Raw genomic sequence first — 22,416 nt, 5'->3', positions numbered from 1 at the left:
GATTTTGTTACGTTCTAGTTCTTTCTATATTCTGGATATGAACCCTTGGATCTTCAAGTGGGCCATGCAGCCGCTTGCCCTGTTTCTGTCACACTTAACACTGACTGTCGCCCACCCTGATCAAGACTGGAGCAACAGAAGGATAGCCTGTCTCAGGAAGAGATAACTGAGGGGTTGCTCTGGGCTGGCAGCGCTGCTGGTACCTGTGTTTCTTACCCCGTCTCCTGGAGGTGTCCTGTCTCTCACTCAGAGCCAGCTCAGCATCAGTGACAGCATCAGTGGCACCTGATGCTCCGGGTTTGTTTTTTTTTTTCTGTCTTTCCAGCTCCAGGAGCTACAGGGTCCTTAGGAAGCCGGCCTCACCCTGAATTGGAGCTTTGGGAAGAGCTGGGAATGGGTTTGCCCAAGGAAGCCAGTGGGGGCATTTCCCTGTGTATTTGGTGCCCCCTGGTGGAATACTTCTGAACTGTGAGCTGACCCCCTTCCCCTCACTTCCTGTCTTGGTTTGGATCAGCAGCCCTCCCCTTATAGCCCTCAGCCTACGCCTCTTGCACATACTCCATGTGGAGCTAGAAAATGGCCTCTCTGGCCTGAGAGGATGCCCTCGCCCCTTGCACAGGGCAGAGGTGACACAGGAGTCCGGGGCTGCAGCCTATGATGGTTGACATGTGCAAAGCTGGAATTTAGATGACATTAGTATAGACAAGGCTATGGTGTTTCGAATAGTCATATACAGATGTGAGAGCTGGACCATAAAGAAGGCAGAGGGCCAAGAATTGATGCTTTCAAACGGTGGTGCTAGAGAAGACTCTTGAGAGTCCCTTGGACAGCAAGGAGATCAAACCAGTCAGTTGTAAAGGAAATTAACCCTGAACACTCATTGGAAGGACTGATGCTGAAGCTGAAGCTCCAATACTTTGACTACCTTGCGCAAAGAGCCAACTCAGTGGAAAAGACTCTGATTCTGGGAAGGATTGAGGGCAGGAGGCTATGGAAATGACAGAGGATGAGATGGTTGGATGGCATCAATGGACATGAACTTGGGCAAACTCTGGGAGATGGTGAGGGACAGGGAAGCCTGGCGTGCTGGGTTGCAAAGAGTTGGACATGACTTGACAACTGAACAACAAACCAAGGATGAAGTTTTCTGCACTGAAGGTGCCTGCTTGGGCCTCCCCCTTCCATCTTAGACGCACCCCCCCTCCCCCGACCCCTACCCTGGATTCCCTACCCACAGGCTTGCAATTCTAGCCCCCAGAGACTGCCTTTGGGTTCATGCCCTGGGACCCTGGCTCTGAGGGCAAGGGGGGTCATCTAGGGATGGGGCTTGGGGCTCCATGTGGCCAAGCTGCACAGCAGACCAGGGGCTCTGTGCCAGACTCAGAAATGAAAATAAACATTCAGAGCCCGCATCCCTTGGGTTCCAGGACACCATGCGGCTCTGCCGGGTGAGAAAGGCCAAGGCAATGTGACGTTGGCTCAAAGAAAGGGATCATGTCACCAGATGGCACAACTTAAAAGATCATAGAGACCAAGATCTTGTTTTTCACACTTGGAAGATGAGACCAACAGGTAAGTGACTTGCCCGAGGGGTCATATCTTAAGCTTTGCTTCTGTAGCAGAAGCCACCTCACCACATCACCCTCCCATCACAGACCACAGGCTGCAAGGATCCAGATGAACTTCAGTCCAGTTCAAACCCATGTCTCCAAGCTATTTCCCAAACAGAGCTGAAAAGAGTCAGGTTTCCTGAACATAGCTCTGGAAAAGCCTCTGGGTATTGTGAATGCCTTCTGCTCTGCCCCACATCGCAAGTATCACTAAACAGCCATATCCCTGGGCTCAGTGACAGTCATCCGTTGTAGAAGGCAGCTGGTAGGCCTAGGAGTGTTTTTGCTATACTATCTTCCATTTTTATGATTTAGGCGCTGGTTTTCTATCACTCTGGACTCTGCCACTTCTACAGACCTTTTCCCTCATCACATGGGTTCAGAATTGCAAAGTCATCCATGATCCTTGATACCTCTTTCTTCTCTGACCTCCACTTTATTATTAATCAATAACCAAGGGCTATATTATTGATTCCATCTATGACACTCCTTTGCATACTGTATTAGTTTTCTCCGGCTGCCATAATAAAACACCATGGGCTGGGTGGTTTAAACCATAGATGTTTTCTCACAGTTCTGGAGGCTGGAAGTCTGGTTTTGAATTTTAACCTTCAAAGCCTTAGTTGCTTCATCTGTAAAACGAGTGGATGCTCTGACTTAATGAGATGGCTTTGTCTTAGCATGGATATCCCAGATTTTTGCCACTCTGGGGTTGGGGCCCAGATGTCTCCCTGAGTCCAATAGGTCACACAGGGCTTCCTTGGTGGCTCAGTGGTAAAGAATCTGCCTGCCAATGCAGGGGAAACAGGTTCAATCCCTAGTCTGGGAAGATCCCACATGCCTGGGAGCAGCTAAGTCCACGTGCCACAACTATTAAGCCTGTGCTCTAGGGCCCAGGAACCGCAACTCTTGAAGCCCACGCACCCTAGAGCCTGTGCTCTGCAACAAGAGAAGCCCCTGCAATGAGAAGCCCGAGCACCACAAGTAGAGAGTAGTCCCTGCTCGCTGAAACTAGAGAAGAGTCCACGCAGCAACGAAGACCCAGCACACCCAGAAGTACACAAAATTGTTGGGGACAAAAAAAAAGATCACACAGAAAACTACCAACACTGGTTGTTTTCCAAAGTACCCTCTAGGGCACACTAGTTCTGCAAGGTAGTGATTTGCGAACCTGGAAGAAGGTTGCTATGTGTTACTTCAGGGAAATTACAGGGCAGACAAAGCTAAACAAATTTGTTGGCTATGGGGCTTTCCAGAGTCTTTAAACGCTCATATGTATTATCAGTTTCTAAGAGGTGACATCATTTACATCATTTCTTAAATTGTTTAGCCCAGAATTATTTTTTAATGCCCCTACCCCCGCCACCCACCATCCCGCTAGAATCAAGTGTTCTGCAAAACTCACCTGGGAAATGATGGTTTAAGTCAGCCTGGGCAGAAAGGTTAATTGCTCCTCCAATTTTTACTTTCCTCTGAGCTCGAACAAACATATGCTAGAACTCTGTATCTCTGATAGCCACGAGGCTATCAGCTAAGAATTTCATTTACTTTTAATGGTATGAAGCTGAACTGATCCAATGGCTTGTTACTAGAGTAAAAGTCATACATCTTGGTTCTAACTCTTTGTGACTTGATCATTCCTTTAATATGCAAGCCCATAATGATCATCTCCATTAGTTTTTCTCCCGGCACTCAATCATCATGCCTACCCTGCTCTTCCTGAAATTCTATTTGAACTTCTCACTTGACATTCAGCTTAACTTGTCTTTATCCCTGGGTATTGATGTTTTCTGTTGGGACTGCCGGCTGGCCTTTATCCCTGGTTTCTGGAAGACAGCCTCTAAATTCCTGAAATTTCCTAAGGTATGAGTGTCCCTGTTATTCTTGGTGGGTCTCTCCGGACCACACCTGTATTTATGGTAATGAGGTGACTCTGGGAGGGCCCCTGGTTTATGTTAATGAAGTAACTAAAGACAGGCCCTGGTTTATGCTAATGAGATGACTCAGGATGGACCTCTGACTTATGTTAATAGAGTGACTAATGAGGGACCCTAATGCTAATAAGATGACTCAGAAGGCTGCCATGCCTGATAGACCAACCACATGCTGGAAGAGAAGTTTGGGGCTTGGAGTCCTGTGACATCAGCCTGACTTCTGGGAAGTGGACAGTGGCTAAATGATTCAATGAACTATGCAGCTATAATGGAGTCCTGGTAAAAACCACAGATGCCAGAGTCTCCCCAGTGGATATCGGTGTGCTCAGAGGTGAGGGGTCCTGAGTCCGTGGGGAGAGGACTTGGCCACTTCACCTTGGGACTCTCTGAACCTCACCCTATGAGTCTCTCCTCTTGGCTGTTCTGAATTGTATCTTTCGTCTACAGTAAAACTGTAATCTTTCATGCAGTGCTTTCCTAGGTTCTGGGAGTCATTCTAGTGAATTATTGAGCCTGAGGAGGAAAGTAGGAACCCCAAATTTGTAGCCAGTTGGTCAGAAGTGAGGGTGATTCTGGGGACCCCCAAATTTGTGGCTGGTGTCTGAATTGAGGGCAGTTGTGTGCTTCTTAACCTGCGGTGTGACTCGAGGTAGCTGGTGTCAGAAGCCATTGCAATTATGCTGAGCGCAAGGAATGGGACATAAAAGGGTACGGTACATTCTAGGAACTTCCCTGGTGATCCAGTGGCTAAGATGACAGCACTCTCAATGCAGGGGGCCTGGGTTCGATCCCTGGTCTCGGAACTAGATCCCACATGCTGCAACTAAAAGATTCCACATGTCCCAATGAACACTGAAGATCCTGCGTGCCAACACTAAGACCCAATGCAGTCAAGTAAAATTTTTAAATGATGCAGGGAATGATTCTGATTGATTCATAAGGCTGTTGTGGGCGGTCCAATGGCACAGGTAGTATGTGGACCACCTGTAGCATCCTGGCTGTGGAGGTAGTATAGACCATCCTGGCCGTAAGGAGGCTGCCACACCCTCATCAAAGCAGACGCAAAAAATCTCCATGTGCTCTTACGTGGTGGAGCCTGCAAAATTGAGTCCAAAGGACGTGAAATGACTTTTGCTCTGACCGAAGTATGGGAGATGAGTCTAGTATCCTACTCCTGGTGACACACACACACTGGAGAGTAAGAATGAAAACCTATTCACCTCCACACCCATCCAATACACATTACACTTCCCATCACTTTCTCTTATTGGAGACTTAAGTATCTGGGTGTGAGTATAACACTTGTTTATCAATGCAGAGAGAGACAGGCAAAGAGAAGAGTTTTGGTTTCATTATCATCCTGACCTGCCCTATAAGATAGGCTCATGCGTTAGGATCCACAGGAATGCATGTGACTCACCAAAGTCAAGGCCCCCTCGGCCAACTGAATCCTGCAGGTCCCATCGCCTTCCCGGCCCCATCAGCTTCATCTGAGCACTTCAGCCACAGCTGAAATCAACAACAAACTATGCAAAGCTCTTCCAAACCCCATCGCCAAGAGAGTGACTACAGAGGGAGCATTTTTTGTTTTATAGCAAATGTATTCTTGCACCATTATTTTCAAAAGATTGAATGGCCAAAAGTTGAATCTCCTTTTACTACAAAAGTAAAGAAAATCATGCAGTGAGATGACCCCGTGGAGCTTTGGCACAGACACACTTCTCTCTTGCAGGGCTTTCTGCAGCCCCGCAGGACTTGTGGGCTTTGCCCTCAGCAGACTGAGTCTTGTCCATCCTTCCGGCTCCTTCCCAGATGAGTGTGCATCCTGGCTCTGTCTCTCAGCCCCTCCAGCCAGAGTGTTCCTCCCTTATGGCCTTCACTAGCCAGTCCCGTTCGGTCCCCTGCTCAGAGTCGCTTGTGTCACTGGCTTCCACAGTCAGCAGCTTGGAGTAGTTGATTTTCCGCTCCTGGGGCAGTCTGGGCTGGATGGACAGGAACAAGGCCAGCCAGAGCAACAAGAGGACGCAACAGGCCTGGTAGAGCACGGGCAGGCTGAAGCGCATCACCACGAAGCCCCCCACAAAGCTTCCCAGGCTGGCCCCACTCCCACAAACGTGGGCTCGGAACACAGCGCTCAGGGGTCTCTCTGTTCCAGGAGTGGCCAGGTGCTCTATGGAGGTGCTGACTGCCCACCACAGAGCCCCGTGGCTGAGGGCGCTCAAGATCTGAGCCGGCAGGACGGACCACCAGCTCCAGAGAAATGAGTAATACAGCAGCTGCCCCGCCAGGCAGCCTAGCCCCAGCCCCACCGTGCCTACCCTGGACAGCTTCCTAAGCAACGGAGCTTTGAAAGGATGAAGCATAATTTCCCCCAGCAAGCCCAGGGCCACCGAGAAACCCATGATCAGCTCGCTGCTCCCGTGGTCTCTCATCTGCCAGAACAGGAAGTTCTGCACTGCACTGGTGACTCCTCCTGTCAAGAAGATGGTGAGGGCCAGGACGGTGAGGTGGGGGTCGCCGGCCACGAGGGACAGGGCTTTGGCCGTCCTGTAGCTGGGCTCCTGCCGCCGGCAGACGGGGACGGGAAAGGCGATACTCACCAGTAAAGCCAGGGCGCTGACCAGGGAGTAGCCGTAGAAGTGCACCACGCCCCGCGGGCCACTGGTCGCCAGGAAGCAGTCCAGCGGCCCCACCAAGGCCGCAATGCCGCACACACCGACTGATGTGCCCAGCAGCCTCCACACCCATAGGCTTCTGTAGCGGTCAGTGGCGTCCACAAAATCCAGGTATTCGTAGAGGCTGTCGTCGGCCACCTGCTCCAGAGGGGATGTCAGCAGCTCCCAGAGCACCATGGAGCCCAGTGAGAGGATGAAAGTCCACTGCAGCCCTTCCAAGGAGAGGCCAAGGGCCCCACCATCCCCCTTGGCTGCCGACTGGTTGGCTGGACTTGCCAGCACCGTGCCCCCAGCAAACAGAGGGAGTGGCGGACTGACCACTCTAAAAGCACCTTCACGGGGAGAACCTGTCACTCCTGGAGTGTCAGGATGGACGAGAACTCTGGATCTGTTCCTGGTTCCTTGGGTGGAGCCCACGGAGGAGCTGGGTGGATAACTGAAAGGTTCTTGGCCACTTTCCCCAAGCCCTTCTCCGAAGCCACGGGTTCCAGCGACCCCAGAACTCCTCTCCCCTGGGAGGCTGAGTGCTCCCGCTGGGGAGTTGGAGGCTGGCTCTGAGGCCAAGGTGACAGTCACAGTTAGTGCGACCCCCGGTGGTGGGCCCTCGGCGGTCAAGCTGTGGCTTCCATTACACCGGCGGTCCCCTGGGTCTCTGTCCAGGGGCGGTACCAGGACCATAAACAGGCTGGCCCCCGTCGAGCCCAGCAGCGAGGCTGTCATGAGCACCCTCCGCTTCTGGTGGCTTCTGGCCAGGAAGGCACAGAAGGGAGCCCAGGAGGCAGCAATGAGGTGCTTGGTTCCCATGAGGATGCCCACCCAGGGTGCGGCCAGGCCCAGCTGCCGCAGGTAGAGGGTCAGGAACGGGGTCACGCAGGCATCCTGGACTCCACACACCAGGTGGAAGAGCCTGGCCACCCTCAGCGCCCTGCTGATGTCCCACTGCGGGTTGGCGCTCATGGCTGCCCGGCTCCCTCAGACCCGGGCGGGCGGCGGCCGCCGTGTCCTGTCCCCCGGAGGGAGGCGAGGGAGCGAGCCGCAGAGCGCCTCCAGCCTCCAGCGGCGCCGCGGTCACCGGGTCAACGGCCGCCCCCGCCCCCACGTCCGGCCACCGGCCCGGAAGTGGCCCCGCCCAGGAGGACGCACCTCGGGGGCGGGGGCGGGCACCTGCGGGGCGCACCTGTGGGGCGCCGCGCAGGTGCGGGAGGCGTGCGCACCTGTGGGTGCACAGGCTGGGGCCTGCGGGGTGCGCTCCAGGCCGCCCCTCAGGGCCCCCGTCGCCCGCGAGGCTGAGTTACCTCCCTGAACTTCTAGAGGCAAGGAAAACTTGGGGAGCGAGAATAGAATTCGTGATATGACACCCCGGCCCCCTCTTCATGCTCTTCAGGTGTTTACTCACTAGCCCCCTGATTAGGGACCATCCAGTTCCCCCTCAGGAACCGTCCCTGCCACCCTCACTGACAAATCCTGCCCCCTCCCCAAGCTCACCTGCTCACCTTCCTGCTTCTTTTCCTCCACAGCAGTGTCCATGTCAGACATACTGCTGCTGCTATCGCTTCAGTCGTGTCCGACTCTGTGCGACCCCATAGACGGCAGCCCACCAGGCTCCCCTGTCCCTGGGATTCTCCAGGCAAGAACACTGGAGCGGATTGCCAATTCCTTCTCCAATGCACGAAAATGAAAAGTGAAGTGAAGTTGCTCAGTCGTGTCCGACTCTTAGCGACCCCATGGACTGCAGCCTACCAGGCTCCTCCATCCATGAAATTTTCCAGGCAAGAGTACTGAAGTGGGGTGCCATTTCCTTCTTTGGGCAGACATGCTACTGGCTTCTATTTCAGGGGTTTATCTTGTTGACTGTCTCTCTCCCATCAGAATCAAAGTGCTATTTTTGTCCCCAGGGCCTAGAACAGTCTGATTGGATGTGAGCTGCCCATGGAAGAGGCATTACTTTAGGCAACACAATTTTCTCCAGTGGAGACATCCCCTGAGAGGGACTGACAGCCGAGGGCGGACTTGAGATGGCAGCTCCTCCAGGCAGCCCTCCAGCACACCCCCACCCCACCAACATTATACATGTCCTGGATCGGTTTTTATTTTGGGCCACGTGTGTGATCTTAGTTCCCTAACCAGGGATCCAACTGTGCCCCCTGCGTTGGAAGCACAGAGTCTTATCTTAACCACTGGACCACCAGGGAAATCCCTGGATGGTTTTAAATTATCCCTAAGAGCGCTTTGTTGTCCATTTGGGGATACACACGCCAGGGGTGGCTAGCTAACATTTCATCCAAAAGTCACTCCAGAGGCAGTAATACTAGCACGTGAACAATCTTACATTAACGGAAGTGGATTTATTAATTATCCCAACAGATATTGGCAAAATTTCACATGTCACATGGATTGTTTATAATTTTTTTGGAGGCATTTCCTCCCTTAGTGAACAGGGTATTAGAATCCAGAGATTCCAGCAGCCCAAACCCTTTGGAATAGCCAGCTGCCTTTACTCCAGGGTGGCCCAGTGTTCAACAAGAGCTGTTCAGTGAACTTTTCAAGCAAGATTTGTTCAGAGCACCTAATTTGGCTGGGGGTGAGGATGAGGGGGCTACTTGCCAACGCACACCTGGATGTGCAGCAGAATTTGGTCTACGAAGTGATTTCTTTGTAAGCTGGTGGGGAGATTGTTGGGGGAAGGCTCAGAGCCCTCCCTAACTCTGAGTAAGTCCTGCAAACATTTAGTTCAAGAATCTAGTACTTGTTGCTCAAATTGGTATGCATCATTTAACATCACCCCAATGACAGAAAAAGAAAATCTAGCCATGCTCAGTGATGCCAGTCATTTCCAGTTTAAAGTCACCTTAGTCACATTCAGGGCTGTTCCTAGTTCCCCCCTCTTCCCTGGGCTCCTCACCGGACAGCCTCAGTGGAGGATCGCACATTCACTGACCTCTCCATCTTAGCTGTTTAGGGTCGACTGCCAATGAGCAGCAGGGCCCTTGCCATGTGGTGTCCATCAACATATCCGCAGTCCATATCCTGGGGTCCCTGCTGCCACCTCACGGCTGCACCTCTTCCCTATCACAGTGAAACCCCTTGGGCTTGTCTGCATTCAGCTATCTGGGAAAAACCTTACCAGCTCCCAATGCCCACAGAGGCACAGGGGCTCTCTTTAAGGCTACTCTTGGGCCCATCTGCCTAAGCACCCCAGGCAGCCCCTCTTACACCATCTCCTTAGGCTTTGAGAATGTGCTCAGACTTGCCCCCTACTCCTGGGGCACTAAGGCCACAAGAGAATTAAGCACTTCTTCTGGCCTACTTCTCTACTCTTTGGTCCCAAACTTGGAAGGGACACTTCCATTCCAGAGTCACCATGCCCAGGTGATAGGTATGAACTTAACATCTGGATATACACTGTTGAACTCAAAGCCAATAAATCTGATGTCTTTAATCTCTGGCTCCTCTGAAACGAACTTGCATTCCCACCTCCACTTTGGCAATAGCACAGGTCAGGAGGCCCTCAGTGAATGTGAATGAGGAGCTGGGCAGGTGGACAGAACACACCAGTGGACGTTTCACCAAGCCCTCACCTAGCTAAATGGATACATCGGGTTAGACTAAGTCATGCCTCCGACGTCTGTTAAAATACACATATTGAGAATTCCCTGGTGGTCCGTGGTTAAGACTGTGCTTCCACTACAGGGGGCACAGGTTCGATTCCTGATTGGCGAACTAAGATCCCACATGTCATGCAGGGTGGCCCAAAAGAAAAGATTTAAATGAAATAACATACAAGTATTGCTGGATATTAGATGACAGCAGAGAGACTTTAGTGTGCATTTACTGAATCTAACACGTCCTCTCACCTGGGAGAGACGCCCACCTGGGAGTGGTCACAAGGCTGAAGGGAACAGCCTGGGCGGGAAGGGAGGGTTGTGGCTGCCGCTGCTTCTTCCTGTTTTCCCCAGGCTGCCGGGCCCTGGCCCGGACCGCAGCTCTCATCTTGGTTTCAGCCTGAGTGGGAGAAGATAGTGGGAGAGGCAGGAACTGGAAATTCATGCAAGAGTGGACGCAGGCTTGAGGAGCTGGGTTCTGTGTGCACAGCTTGGTCACAGCCTTCTTGGGCCTTTGTGTGGGTGCTGCTCCATCACACCCATCCTGTGCTCTGTTGCACTTGCTGGCTTCTAGATGCGGCTGGAAGCCACCCCAGGGAACCTTGTTTTAGCCACTGGGGCAGGGACAGGTGGTGTATCCTTTCTCTCAAGCCCGCCACTCTAGGACTTCCCTTCGGGTTCACTGGACGATCCCAGAGAACGTGTTGATGGGTATCAGAAGAGGCTTAGCCTTGGCTTTGTTCCTTTCCATCTCCTGCTGGTGGGAGCTGAGCCCCAGCACCTTGGATTTCTGGGTCCTGGAACACGGCTCTGGACAGGGAGCAACCTCAAACCTATGGGGAGAGAGAGAGGCCAGCTCAGGAGACCCATCTCAGGGGTCCAATCTGCCTGGGCATTTTAAAGGTATAGACAATATACCTTTAAAATATACCCTTTATTGTCTGGTTTAGACAAGGGGGAGGGGCCGATGAGAGCTGAGGAAGAGTCAAAATGAGAAAGAGCAGCCTGGGGTGAACACAGGGAGAGTTCATGCCCAGGTGGGTCACTCTGTGTGCCTGCCTGACCTAAATACACCTCCCAGGTGACACCAGTAAGTGTCACATTAACTGCAGCATAGCTGCCTCAGAAGAGCAGCCTGTGTATGTGTGTGTGTATTTGTGGGGGGGTGGGTGCAGTGCCAGCCCCAGGGATGGGTCAAGGGCTGCAGGCTGAGCATCTGTAGAGGAGATTTGGGACAGTGTAATCTCAGCTGCTGCCCACCTTCAGCCACTCAAGTGCTCTTTTGCCTGGATTTAAGTTATCACCTGAGTCCATACCCATCAGGGACAGCTGCCTGGCACAGGATCCAAACCCCCTTCAAGGTGTTCAGGGCTCAAGGCAGGAGGGTGAGGGGCTGGCTGCCATGGAGCCCAACCTCACCTGACCACATCCTTGTATGTGCGGCAGCTGTCCTTGTCCAGCGACAGGGTCAGCAGCCTCCGGTCCTGGCTCTGGATCTGGATGTTGGCTGTCCGGAAGGTGTTTGTCACCACCTGCAACAGAACAGCTCAGGGAGCGTCACCTTGGTAACAGTCAGCCCAGCCAACACCTCCTGCCCAGTTCATGGGGGCCCCCTGCCTCTCTTTCTGCAAGTGACTCTTGAGCAGTGACAGCCCCGCAGGAAGTGCTTCTAGGCTGCCCTGGCCCTTGACTTGCCCATCATTTGTGCAGTTCTTTTTTCCAACCTGTTGTCCTTAATTTAAAAAACAACTTGGGATGCTGCGGGTGGACCCTGCCAGGTGCTCCACTGACCTGAGCACCTCCTATATGACAGGCGTGTTATGTGTGGAATTGGGGGATACATCCAGGTTTTTATAAGCCCTGACCCCAGTTATTAGTTGGATTGCATACAAGATCATTTCCCTGGGACAGAAACAGAAGGTCTAGAAAGTGGCAACTTATCCCTGTGAGTCAGACCAGGCCTGTATCAGTTTGTACCAGGGGACCAGTGACAGGCAGGAGGGATCCATCCTCTGCTTGGGAAACCTGGGTAGTGGTGGGGGAAACCCCGCCTTCCAAACCCAAAGCCCTGTGGCTTCTTCAAAATGCACCCAGGACCAAAGGAAAACAGCCCTGAGGCAGCCCTCCAACCTGTGGCCTGGGGAGCACCAAGAGGGTGCAGGGGGTTGCTGCTCCTGAGAGGCCCCTCCCCCTGGACAGAGAAGGTGGAGCATCTTGGGTTCCAAATGGGGCTCGTAGGGCCTTTCTGGTCATTGGCCACTTCCACATGTGGACAGCAGCTTTGGGTGATCCACCACCACAGAGCACTAGTTTCTAGAGCCTTAGTCTCCACCTCTTTCAAGCATAGAACCGCCTTTCCCAAACATAAAGTTAGATTCTGATCTAAGTGGTCTGGAGTCCAACCCAAGCCTGGGCATTTTTCATAAGGTCACCACTGTAGGCAGGGCTGATCCATCTTCCTGCTGTCAAATTGCAGGGAACTGCTTACCTGATAGCTCAGTTGGTAAAGAATCTACCTGCAATGCAGGAGACCCTGGTTCGATTCCTGGGTTGGGAAGATCCCCTGGAGAAGGGCAAAGGCTACCCACTCCAGTATTCTTGCCTGGAGACTTCCAGGGACTGTATAGTCCATGGGGTCACAAAGAGTCAGACACAACTGAGTGACTATCACTTTCACAACAGCGCTGAAGGGCTTCCCAGGTGACCTAGTGGTAAGAATCTGCCTGCCAGTGCAGGAGATGAAGGAGATGCAAGTTCAATCCCGGGGTCGGGAAGATCCCCTGGAGGAGGAAATGGCAACCCAACCCACTCCAGTATTCTTGCCTGGAAAATCCCAAGGAGAGAGGAGCCTGGGGGGCTACAGTCCATAGGGTTGCAAAGAGTCAGACGTGACTGAGCATATATGCATACAAACAGAGACTAAACCTGGGGAGGTCAAGCACATCCGGGCATTTCTGCTGGACTTTTGTGGACTGGGAGGGTTGGCTGCCAGAAGTCTCTGGGCAGGGTGTGCAAGAATCTCCCAGGAAGAGAGTCAAAGCAGAGACTCCACACCCAGAGCACCCGGCTTCCTATCCTGGGTCTGCCACTTATTAGTTGTGTGACCTTGGACTTGATTCTTAATCTCTCTGTGCTTTTTGTTTCTCATCTATTGAGAACAAAAATATGTTACTATTAGCAACTACCTTGTAGGTAAAAGGGAACTCACTGGGGTGTTTAGATTTTCAAAAATCCCACAACCAGGTTATTTAAAGAGGTCATTCAAAATAGAAACCGTTGTAAGGAACTGACTTTGAAAGAGGAAATACATGAAAAGGAAATAGGTCCACCCTGGAGCTCGAAGCTCAAACACAGAGCATCCTGCCTGGAAATCTCAGCTCAATACAGAGCTTTCAGCCCATAGAGGGCTCCTCCAGGGCAGAGGCTGCCCCAGAAAAAGGGAGCTCTGGTTAGGGGTGAGATCCTGCAGAGGTGGAGGCTGGATGAGAAGATCAGGAGACATCTGGAGAGCTTCTGCTGTGAGCCATTCCCACGCTGAATGATGGGAGGATGGAGAAGGGCCTGAGTCCTACAGAGACCTTGAGATCACATCACTGATAGTTTTGCAAATGCTGCCATGGCCATGTCCCCAGGGTTTGGGTGGGGGAGGGTGGCAGCGGGCCCAGATGTGGGGCCGTAGCTCTCCAGGGAGGGGGGTGGAGGATGTGCAGGGAAGGGCCTCCTGGGGGAGATGACACCTGAGTTTAATCTTGAAAGAGAAACAGAGGTCATTAAAGGAGGACAGGGAAGAGAAAGGGAAGAATGGGATTTCAGGCCAAGCGAGGTGCAGAGGAAGGACGGCCAGCACACTTCCAAACGTAACTGAGCAGGGTGCTATGGGGCCTTCCTAGGAACAGGCCCCTCCCCCATATCCTCTGCTTCAGATCCTCTCTGAAGTACCTAGATCACAGTATCTGATGCACATTTCCTGAGTTGTTTTATTACAGATGCTAAAACCACCACCAATGGAAGAAATTAACTACATGATAATCATTAATTACATAATCATGAGCAGGTAGCCCCCAGACCCACTGGCACCCAAGGATTGATGGTGTTAATGCCTACGACATCACTCTGTTCCCTTGCCATCAACCAATCATAGAACTGTATACCAGCTGATCACATACCCTAGGACACGCCTCCCTCATCTGGCTTTTAAAAGTGCTTTGCTGAAACTCCTTGGGGAGGTCGGTGGTTTTGAGCATCAGCTGCCCTGGACTCCTTATTTGGCACCTGCAATAAAAGCTACACTTCTCTTCACCACAACCCAGCATCAGTAGACTGGCTTTATTGCACCTGGGTGAGAGGACCCAGGTTTGGTTTGGTATCACAAATAACCCAGTGTCAAGGGCGTGCAGGGCTGCCTGGGGTTGCAAATGGAGAGGAAGAGGAACCAAACTATGCAACACTGAAGTTCTTCCACCCTTCTGCCTGGAGAGAGGAAGATGATCAAGGGGTTTTAAACATGGAGTGATGTGTCTGTTTTAGAAAGATCACACGGGCAGAAGTGTGGAGGGTGGACTGAAGGAGCACTGGTGTGACAACAGGGGGCTGTTGAGTTTGTCCAGAAGGAGGTGGATGAAAAATCTGGCACAAGAATGACTAGTTTGCTCCAGTTTGTCTAGAATTTTCCCCAGTTTTAGCACCAAGAGCCCCAGATCCTAGGAAACCCTCCAGTCCCAGAAAACTGGGACAGCTGGTCAACCTCACTGGCCAGAAGGAGGATGAAGAGGAAGGGAGGGGTATGAGAGTGTTTGAGAGAGAACACCAGCAGACAAAGGGAAGTAAGGAAGAGGAGGCATCTGAGCTGATTCCCAGGTTTCTGGGAAAGGTGACTGGTTAATGATGGCCTCACTGGACAGGAGATGGACACAGCGGAGGAGGGCATGAAATAACAACAGCTGCTAACACATATATGGGACTTCTCAGATGGCTCAGTGGTAAAGAATCCACCTGCCAGTGCAGGAGATGTAAGAGACACTGGTTCGATCCCTGGGTCGAGAAGATCCCCTGGAGAAGGAAATGGCAACCCACTCGAGTATTCTTGCCTGGGAAATCCCATGGTCAGAGGAGCCTGGCGGGCCAGAGTCCATGGGACTGCAATGAGTCTGACACGACTGAGCGACTAAACAATACTGTACCACATATGTAGCTCTGACTTGGATAAGTGCTCCCATAGAACCTTTACATGTCACCACCATTCAGTCCTCACAACAACCGGATAAGGTAGCTACCATTATTATCCCCATTTTCCAGACGGTGAGACTGAGGCACAGAAAACTGGAGATACTTGCCTAAAGTCACATAGCTGGTAAATGAGAGCCCCAAGATCTGAGTCTAGGCAGTCTGGCTCTAGAGAACTCCACTACTGGAAAGCTCTGGCTTTGGTTTTGAGTATCTTGAGTTTGGGGTGTTGTGGGACACCCAGCTCATGCTAACTTAGGGGTCAGACACTCAGGGGTGAATGTCAGAGCAGGAGATAAAGATGTGGGTGTCCTGAACAACTTGGACTAAAGCCACAGACATAGCTTTGATAGCCCAGGAGCTAAGAAAAGAAGTGGGTCATGGACCAAAGTGAGAACACTATCTATTTAAGGAGGTGATTTAGGAAAAAGAGTCCAGAGGAAAGGGTCGAGTTATGCCCAGGGCTAGGATGAGGTGGGAGGTGATAAGACATCCTGACCTGCAGGGATGCAGGATGTCACAGAAACACTCAAGACACTCGGGCATCAGACCTCCTAGGCAGCTTGACCTAAAGGGAGCATCTGCCTGGGTGAGGGGGGAGTCCAGGCTTTCTGACAACACTGTTCAGGTGTAATCATGTACTCCAAGCCCAGCTGAGTAGGGCAGTGACATCCAGAGTGGCCATCAGATAGGGAGAAAATGGGCAGGTCCTACGTCTGTATTTCTATGAGTATCAATAAGAGCAAAGGGCAAAGGGTGGTGGTAGGGCCATGGGATGGTTTTATTTGGTCAAAGGCTGGGGCCATTGCCGGGACTTCTCAGATGCCGCAGTCGCTAAGAATCCGTCAGCCAATTCAGGGGACACAGGTTTGATCCCTGGTCCGGAAGGATTCCACATTCCACAGAGCAACGAAGCCCGTGGGTCACAATTACTGAGCCCACGTGCCCTACAGCCTGTGCTCTGTGACAAGAGAAGCCCAAGCACCACAAGGAAGAATAGCCCCGGCTCGCTGCAACTAGAGAAAGCCCAAGCACAGCAATGAAGACCCAACGCAGCCACAAACAAACAAACGAACAAACACAAGGGCTGGGCCATTGCTGTTTTGGCTGCTGTGAGCAGGGGATACAGTACTTGGGTGCATTTTGTAGTTATCTGTGTACATCTCAGGTCCTCCGATGGTCCAGGTGGAGGTGGGGGTGGGGCCTTACCTCTTCCAGGGCCCTGGAAGAGGGCCAGTGGGTGCTCAATATTTCAAACAGACTGGAAATCAGATTCTTCCCAACAGGAAGACTGGCTCCAACAGCAGGGGTTCACAAAGGCTCCGGGTTCACTCCCTCTTCTCTGCACACCCTCCCCAGGCTCTCTTCTCTGATTCACCCTACCCTGTGTGAATCTCCCCAGCTCCTGTCCTCCCCAGGACTTACAGAGAAGGACCTTCCCGCCAAGTTGGAGGTCTTCACAATCTCTGTCACGCTAACTTTCAGGCACGTGTGGTCTGTGTCGGGCGCAGCAGTGGGGGTGCAGTGGGTGGGTCCTGAAACTGGGAAGGGTGAGATGCAGGGCTGTGAATGGGCCTCCAGGGAAGGAGGGCAGCTGGGGATGCTGTATCCTAAGAAGGACACGAACCCACTGTGACCACTGCCCCTTCCCGTTTTAACCCCTTCCCGTACCCGCTCAGGCAGGGGAGCGTCACCCTGGGCTGCTTGATGGTGACCCATCTGAGGACAGGGCTGAGCCTTGCCAGGCAGCCTGGTGCCCAGCCCTGGGCCTGGCATGGGTGGAAGCTGGACCGTCTTCCTGCTCTCCCAGGGACGGGGAGGGAGGCTGCCTTCCCCTGCTCCCTCCATCTCTGGCCCTCCATCCTCTTTCCTCCTCCTGCCCCAGCTTCCCTGCTTGCCCAGCTCCTCACCTTCAGTGTCACTGGCTGGAAGGGTCTTCAGGACCAGCCCGGTGGCCCGCAGGGAGACGGTGACCTCCCGGGTCCGGTGGCTGAGCAGGGCCTGCGGAGGGGGGACGCAGGGACAGAAGGGGTCCTCAGGACAGGGCACACATCCCCACATCAACAGTCTGCTTGTCTCCCCACCCCTCCTTCTCCGCTTCCCACCACTGCCCTGAGCCCCGGTTAAGCTAACGTCCAGTAAGGAACCAGAGGACGAAGGCTCAGAGCACTCAGTCCTGGGAGCACGTTCCGCCCTCCAGACTGAGGACTGTACTCCAATGCATCTGGTCAGCTAGGAAGGAGGGTATTTTGAACAAAGGGACAGCGCCCTGTTCCTTACATCAGATGGCCTCCTCGTCCATATGTAAGGCCAGTCATAACCCGCCCATCCCTGCAAAATGCTCTGGAGGTAGGGAAACTGGGGGCTGTGTCAAGGGAAGGGCAGAAGGTTCCTCTGTCTGCTCCCGGCTCCCCGACCCCCGCCATGTCCCTGACACCTGCCTCCCTCCAGCAGTAACTCCGGCCACCTCCTGACGGCGCCACGCCCACTGACCTTCTGGTAGCAGATGGAGAGCTCAGCCCCTGGACCCTCGGCCACGCCTCTCCTCCGGGGTGAAAAACTATCTGTGGGAAGAGAAGAGGCTGAATGAAAGTGGGAGGCCCCATCCCTCCCTCATTGAGGCCCAGGTGAAGCCGCATCTGTTCCAGAGCAGAAAGGCTGCATCTCAGGGGGGGCCAGGCTGCCCTTAGGGCTGGGCGAGCCTGCAGGGGACAGGGCACCCTGGTATTCAGCAGTGGTGGGAAGGAAGGGGTGGGATGGGGCCGTGAGAGGTGGGAGGACTTTCTGGAAGTGAGTCTTGAGGAAGCTGAGTCGGCTGAGCTTTGGGAAAGGGGAGACAGATGCTCACCTTTGGGGAACTTGGAGTCTTGGATCTTGACCTTGAGCTCGGTGAGGAAAATGTCCTCGGCAGGGTCTTGGCTCAGGTCGCCAGAGAAGATCTGGAGGGAGGTTGGGGGAGGGGGGTGGTAGGGAGGCTGGGGGAGGCCGTCCCTGCCAGGGGCAGCTCCCAGTAACCCCCACAGCCCAGGATGTTTTTAAAATATTTACTTATTTATTATTTATTTGGCTGCACTGGGTCTTAGTTGCAGCATGTGGGATCTGGTTCCCTGACCAGGGATCGAACTCAGGCCCCCTGAGTGGAGTCTTAGCCACTGGACCAGCAGGGAAGTCCCAGGATGTGGGATTTTGATCCTCCCACTACTGTCCTGGAATCTTCCATGTGCCGACCGCCTTGCCATCATCTTCCCCCATCAATCGTTTAATATATTTTTCTACTCATTTGAATTCTCACAAAAACCCTGTGATGAAGATTACTTTCCCCATTTTAAAGATGGGGAAAATGGGGCTTCCCTGGTGGCTCAGTGGTAAAGAATTCGCCTGCCAATGCCAAAGACATGGGTTCGATCCCTGGTCTGGGAAGATCCCACATGCCACAGAGCAACTAAGCCCGTGTGCCACAACTACTGAGCCTGAGCTCTAGAGCCCACGAGCCATCACTATTGAGCCCATGCATCCTAGAGCCTGTGCTCTGCAAAAAGAGAAGCCACCATGGTGAGGTGCCCGCAAACTGCAGCTAGAGATCACGGCAACTCAAGAAAAGCCAGCACAGCTACAAAGACCCAGCACAGCCTATAAATTAATTAATTAATTTTTTTAAAAAGTGGGGAGGGGGACTTCCCTGGTGGTCCAGGGGTTAAGAGTCCACCTTGCAGTGCAGGGGACATGAGTTCAATTCCTGGTCAGGGAACCAAGATCCCACATGCCTCATAGTAACTAAGCCTGTATGCTCTGGTGGTACAAGTGGAGAGCCCATGTGCCACAAGCCAAGGCAGCCAATAAATAAAAATAAATATTAAAAAAAAAAGGTGGGGAGAATCAATGTCAGGGAGGTGAAGATAGCTGTGATCATACAGTGAGCGTGCAAAGGTACCAGGAGGTGAGCCACGAACTTCTCAGTACCTCACACTGCCTCTAACTCTATAGCCACTGCACACAGCCAGTCCCACACTGACGCATCCTCTGACACACACACAAACACACACACTTTACTGTGCTACTAGCAGGAGACTCAAGATGAACAAAGTATAGTCTCATCTCAGGGGACTCAGAGTCTTGGTGGGGCGGCACTGGCATCTGCAGGTACATGACAAAGTGGCAGTGAGGTGCCAGAGCGCTGCCCGGAGCATCGCAGGAACACCCAGGAGAAGCACTTGATTGCGTAATGGGGTGAGCAGAGCAGAGGTGAGGGAAGTTGCTGCAAGAGGTGAGGTTGGCAAGGATGACGGGGAGGGTGGAAGGACAGAGAGTCCTTCCGCATGAACTTGAGGTGTTAGAAGTTAATGATTATCTTACTTATCCGGAGAGGAAGAATATAAAGTTAACAACCAAGAATGTCTGGATGGGGGACTTCTCTGTGGTCCAGTGGTTAAGAACCCATCTTGCAATGCAGAGGACACAGGTTCGTTCCCTGGTCGGGGAACTAAGATCCCACATGCCGAGGAGCAACTAAGCCCATGGGCCAAAACTTAGTGGGTCTGTGAACTGCAATGAAAGATCCTGGGTGCAGCAAGGAACACCCGACAAGGCCAAAGAAATAAAATAAATATATAAATATAGGAAAAAAAAAAAAAGAACGTCTGGATGAGTTTATGACTTGCATCCTGGTCCCCTGTTTCCCTGGAGCCAGGGGTCCTGGAGTCCAACAGGCTGCCATGGTCTCATTGGAGCCCCAGGTGGGAAGCTTACCTTGACCATGTAGATCTGGAAATAGACAGGCTGGGTGCCCATGCGAACATAGTAGGTGATGGCATCCAGGACGAAGGGGTCTACGGTCTGGGATGTGTCCAGGGAGAGAGGCTGTGAGGGAGGGAGGGAGACTGTCTTCAGCCAGCTCCCTCCACACTGCTGTGGGAGCTGCCACTTTCTTAACAGAGAAATTCCAAAACCCCCTCGTGCTCCCTGCCCTGCACTAACCTTGCTGTTTCTTCAGCACTGTCCAAGCCTTTCCTGCCAGCTGATTTCTACCCTTAATCAAAAGGGTCCATCCAGCACCCCAATGTTCATAACAGCACTATTTACAATAGTCAAGACATGGAAGCAACCTAAATGTCCATCAACAGATGAATGGATAAAGAAGATGTGGCACATATATACAATGGAATATTACTCAGCCATAAAACAGGATGAAATGATGCCACTTTCAGCAACATGGATGGACCTAGAGATGATCATACTAAAGGAAGTATGTCAGACAGAGAAAGACAAATATCATATGATATTACTTATATGTGGAATCTAAAAAAAATAATACAGATGAAAACTGAACACCAATCCTGAGGGAAATAAAGACTTTAAGAAGTGAAGAGTTATACCACACCCCCAGAGGGTAACTTAATGTGCTAAAGAAGTTCATTCTCCAAAATTCAATCAAAATCTCAACGGGATTAAAAATAAAACTTGACAGGCATTCTCTGGCTGTCCAGTGACTAGGACTCTGTGCTTCCATTGCCGGGGGGCATGGGTTCAATTCCTGGTTGGGGAACTAAGATCCCAATGCCTTGCAGTGTGGCAAAAGAAAAGAAAAATCCAAAACAAACAAACTCAACAATGGAATTCTAAAATTTATATGGAAAGATAAATAAACATAGTCTGAAAAGTTTTGCAAAAGAAGAGTAATGGGGTAAATGTATCATGCCAGATATGAAAATATAAAAGTGCAAATTTATACAGAAATGAATAGATCACTGAGAAAGAATAAACTCCAGCATATGTAAGAATTTTAATAAATGACAAAAGTGGCATTTCAAGCTGATAGTATACCCAATAAATAGCTTTACAACAATAGCCTAAACACTTGGAAAAAATAAAATTACATATTGAAATTAATTGCAGGCAGGTTATCTAAATGTAAAAAATTAGATGCTAAAAGCGTTAGAGTAAATTATCAGTGAATTTAATCTTGGAACGGAGAAGGTCTTTCAAAGCATGGCTGCAAAGGCAGAAACCATAAAGGATAAACATATTTGAAATTCTGTAGGTCAGAACAAACCCCACTTCTGACAAGACTGAAATGAAAAAAGTGGGTAAAACATGTCTGCAGCACATATGACAGCAGAAGGCCTTTCAAATCAGTGAAAGATGAGCCCCTTCCCTGCCTGTCCTCACCACTGCCTGGGGCTGGGGACAGCGCGATTGCTTGTGGCTCAGAGAACATGGTTTGGAATGAAGCTGGCGTGTTCCGAGTGGGACTCATCCTGTGACTCTGGGCAAGAGACCTAATCTCTTTGTGCCTCCGCTGCTTGATCTGTAAAATGACGACAGCCCCAGTAGACAGACACGCGTACCCAGCTGGTAGGGCTGCAGGTGGGAGCGCTTAGAACAGTGCCTGGCGTGGAGCCGTGCTCAGGACCGCTAACTGTTGCAACCGCTGCAAAGCGGCCCAGGAAACTCACAAGTTTCCAATGAGAAGCATATCATTGGCCCACACCCTTGAATAAAAAGAATGTTTCCCTTGTCCTCTCCACACAGTGGGCCTGTCCAAACAGGAAGGTGCCTGGTACAGAGTAAATTCTAGCCACTAGCTCCTTAGGGCCCCTCTTCTGCCTTATCCCTTGTGGGGCCCCTTGGGGCTGACTCTTGAGGTCGAAATTCAAGAAAACGCCCCCACCTCCACCACTACCCCTCACCCCCTACCATCTCTGCCAGCTTGTGGATGGTGGGACACAGGGTGTTGACGATGCTCTCGTACCACGGGTCTGCGCGGCCCAGGAACGCGGCCAGCTCTCCCAGCTCCGAACGCCTGGATGCCGCAGACGTCTGCGAACAAGGGGACAGGGCGGGTGGGGTCAGGGCCTCTCTGGCACTTTCTTCCTGCTCGGTGGGGGCCGGGTCCCCACATGCCGGTCCTAGACAAACTAGCTTTGGGAATGGGTCAAATTATTCAAGCTCTTGGGGCCTGGATTTCTGCACCACGTGAAGACGGATCTCATACCTGAGGTGAAGCTGGAACCCCCCTTCCCGAGGATGTCTGCCAGGGACACTGAAAAATGGTCATTAGCCTTAAAGGGGAGAGACAAGCAGTGCCTTGAATTTAAGGACCCCCTGTCAGAAGCAGAGTGGGCGATAGAAAGGAAATATTGCCACTTGGCTTCATCTCTCCCTAGGAAGGGGTAGGGGGGGTGTGTGTGTATGTGTGTGTGTGTGTAAGAGAGGCCCTCCTGTTTGAGCATCAGCTTGCCACTGATTCCATCAGACAAGCAAAAGGAAATCAGCCATGGTATCGTGGGGTCATGGGCAGGCTGCCACAGTGAAAAGGCATCTCTGCCACCCCTAGGGCCCATGTCTGTGGCTTCTGGGACAGAAGCCCTCCAGG

The 22,416-nt window shown here is 52.0% G+C and overlaps 2 protein-coding genes across 2 annotated transcripts in view; both read right to left on the bottom strand.

The window, feature by feature from the left end:
* Positions 1–5,091: 5,091 nt before the first annotated feature.
* Positions 5,092–7,188, bottom strand: MFSD6L (major facilitator superfamily domain containing 6 like). Its single transcript, XM_055580047.1, has one exon. It carries the CDS (start codon positions 7,174–7,176, stop codon positions 5,383–5,385), a length of 1,794 nt encoding a protein of 597 aa, XP_055436022.1. The 5' UTR covers positions 7,177–7,188; the 3' UTR covers positions 5,092–5,382.
* Positions 7,189–9,653: 2,465 nt separating this feature from the next.
* PIK3R6 (phosphoinositide-3-kinase regulatory subunit 6) overlaps positions 9,654–22,416 on the bottom strand; it is a 43,116-nt gene continuing 30,353 nt past the window's right edge. Inside the window, exons 13-20 of the mRNA XM_055579637.1 lie at positions 21,738–21,860; positions 19,791–19,901; positions 17,893–17,983; positions 17,538–17,608; positions 16,955–17,045; positions 16,470–16,585; positions 11,241–11,353; positions 9,654–10,654 (exon numbers count right to left, since the gene is read on the bottom strand). Coding sequence (XP_055435612.1) covers positions 10,501–10,654; positions 11,241–11,353; positions 16,470–16,585; positions 16,955–17,045; positions 17,538–17,608; positions 17,893–17,983; positions 19,791–19,901; positions 21,738–21,860 — 870 coding nt within the window. The 3' untranslated portion in view covers positions 9,654–10,500. The remainder of the gene's footprint in view (positions 10,655–11,240; positions 11,354–16,469; positions 16,586–16,954; positions 17,046–17,537; positions 17,609–17,892; positions 17,984–19,790; positions 19,902–21,737; positions 21,861–22,416) is intronic.

This window comes from Bubalus kerabau, chromosome 4 (genome assembly GCF_029407905.1).
Source record: "Bubalus kerabau isolate K-KA32 ecotype Philippines breed swamp buffalo chromosome 4, PCC_UOA_SB_1v2, whole genome shotgun sequence".
In the NCBI taxonomy this organism is placed as follows: Eukaryota; Metazoa; Chordata; class Mammalia; order Artiodactyla; family Bovidae; genus Bubalus; species Bubalus kerabau.
Note: the sequence above shows the minus strand (reverse complement) of the source record. Positions and strands in the feature narration are given on the sequence as shown.

Bases quoted from the DNA above. Each gene is read 5' to 3' on its own strand.
- MFSD6L (XM_055580047.1), bottom strand. From the start codon at position 7,176: ATGAGCGCCAACCCGCAGTGGGACATCAGCAGGGCGCTGAGGGTGGCC.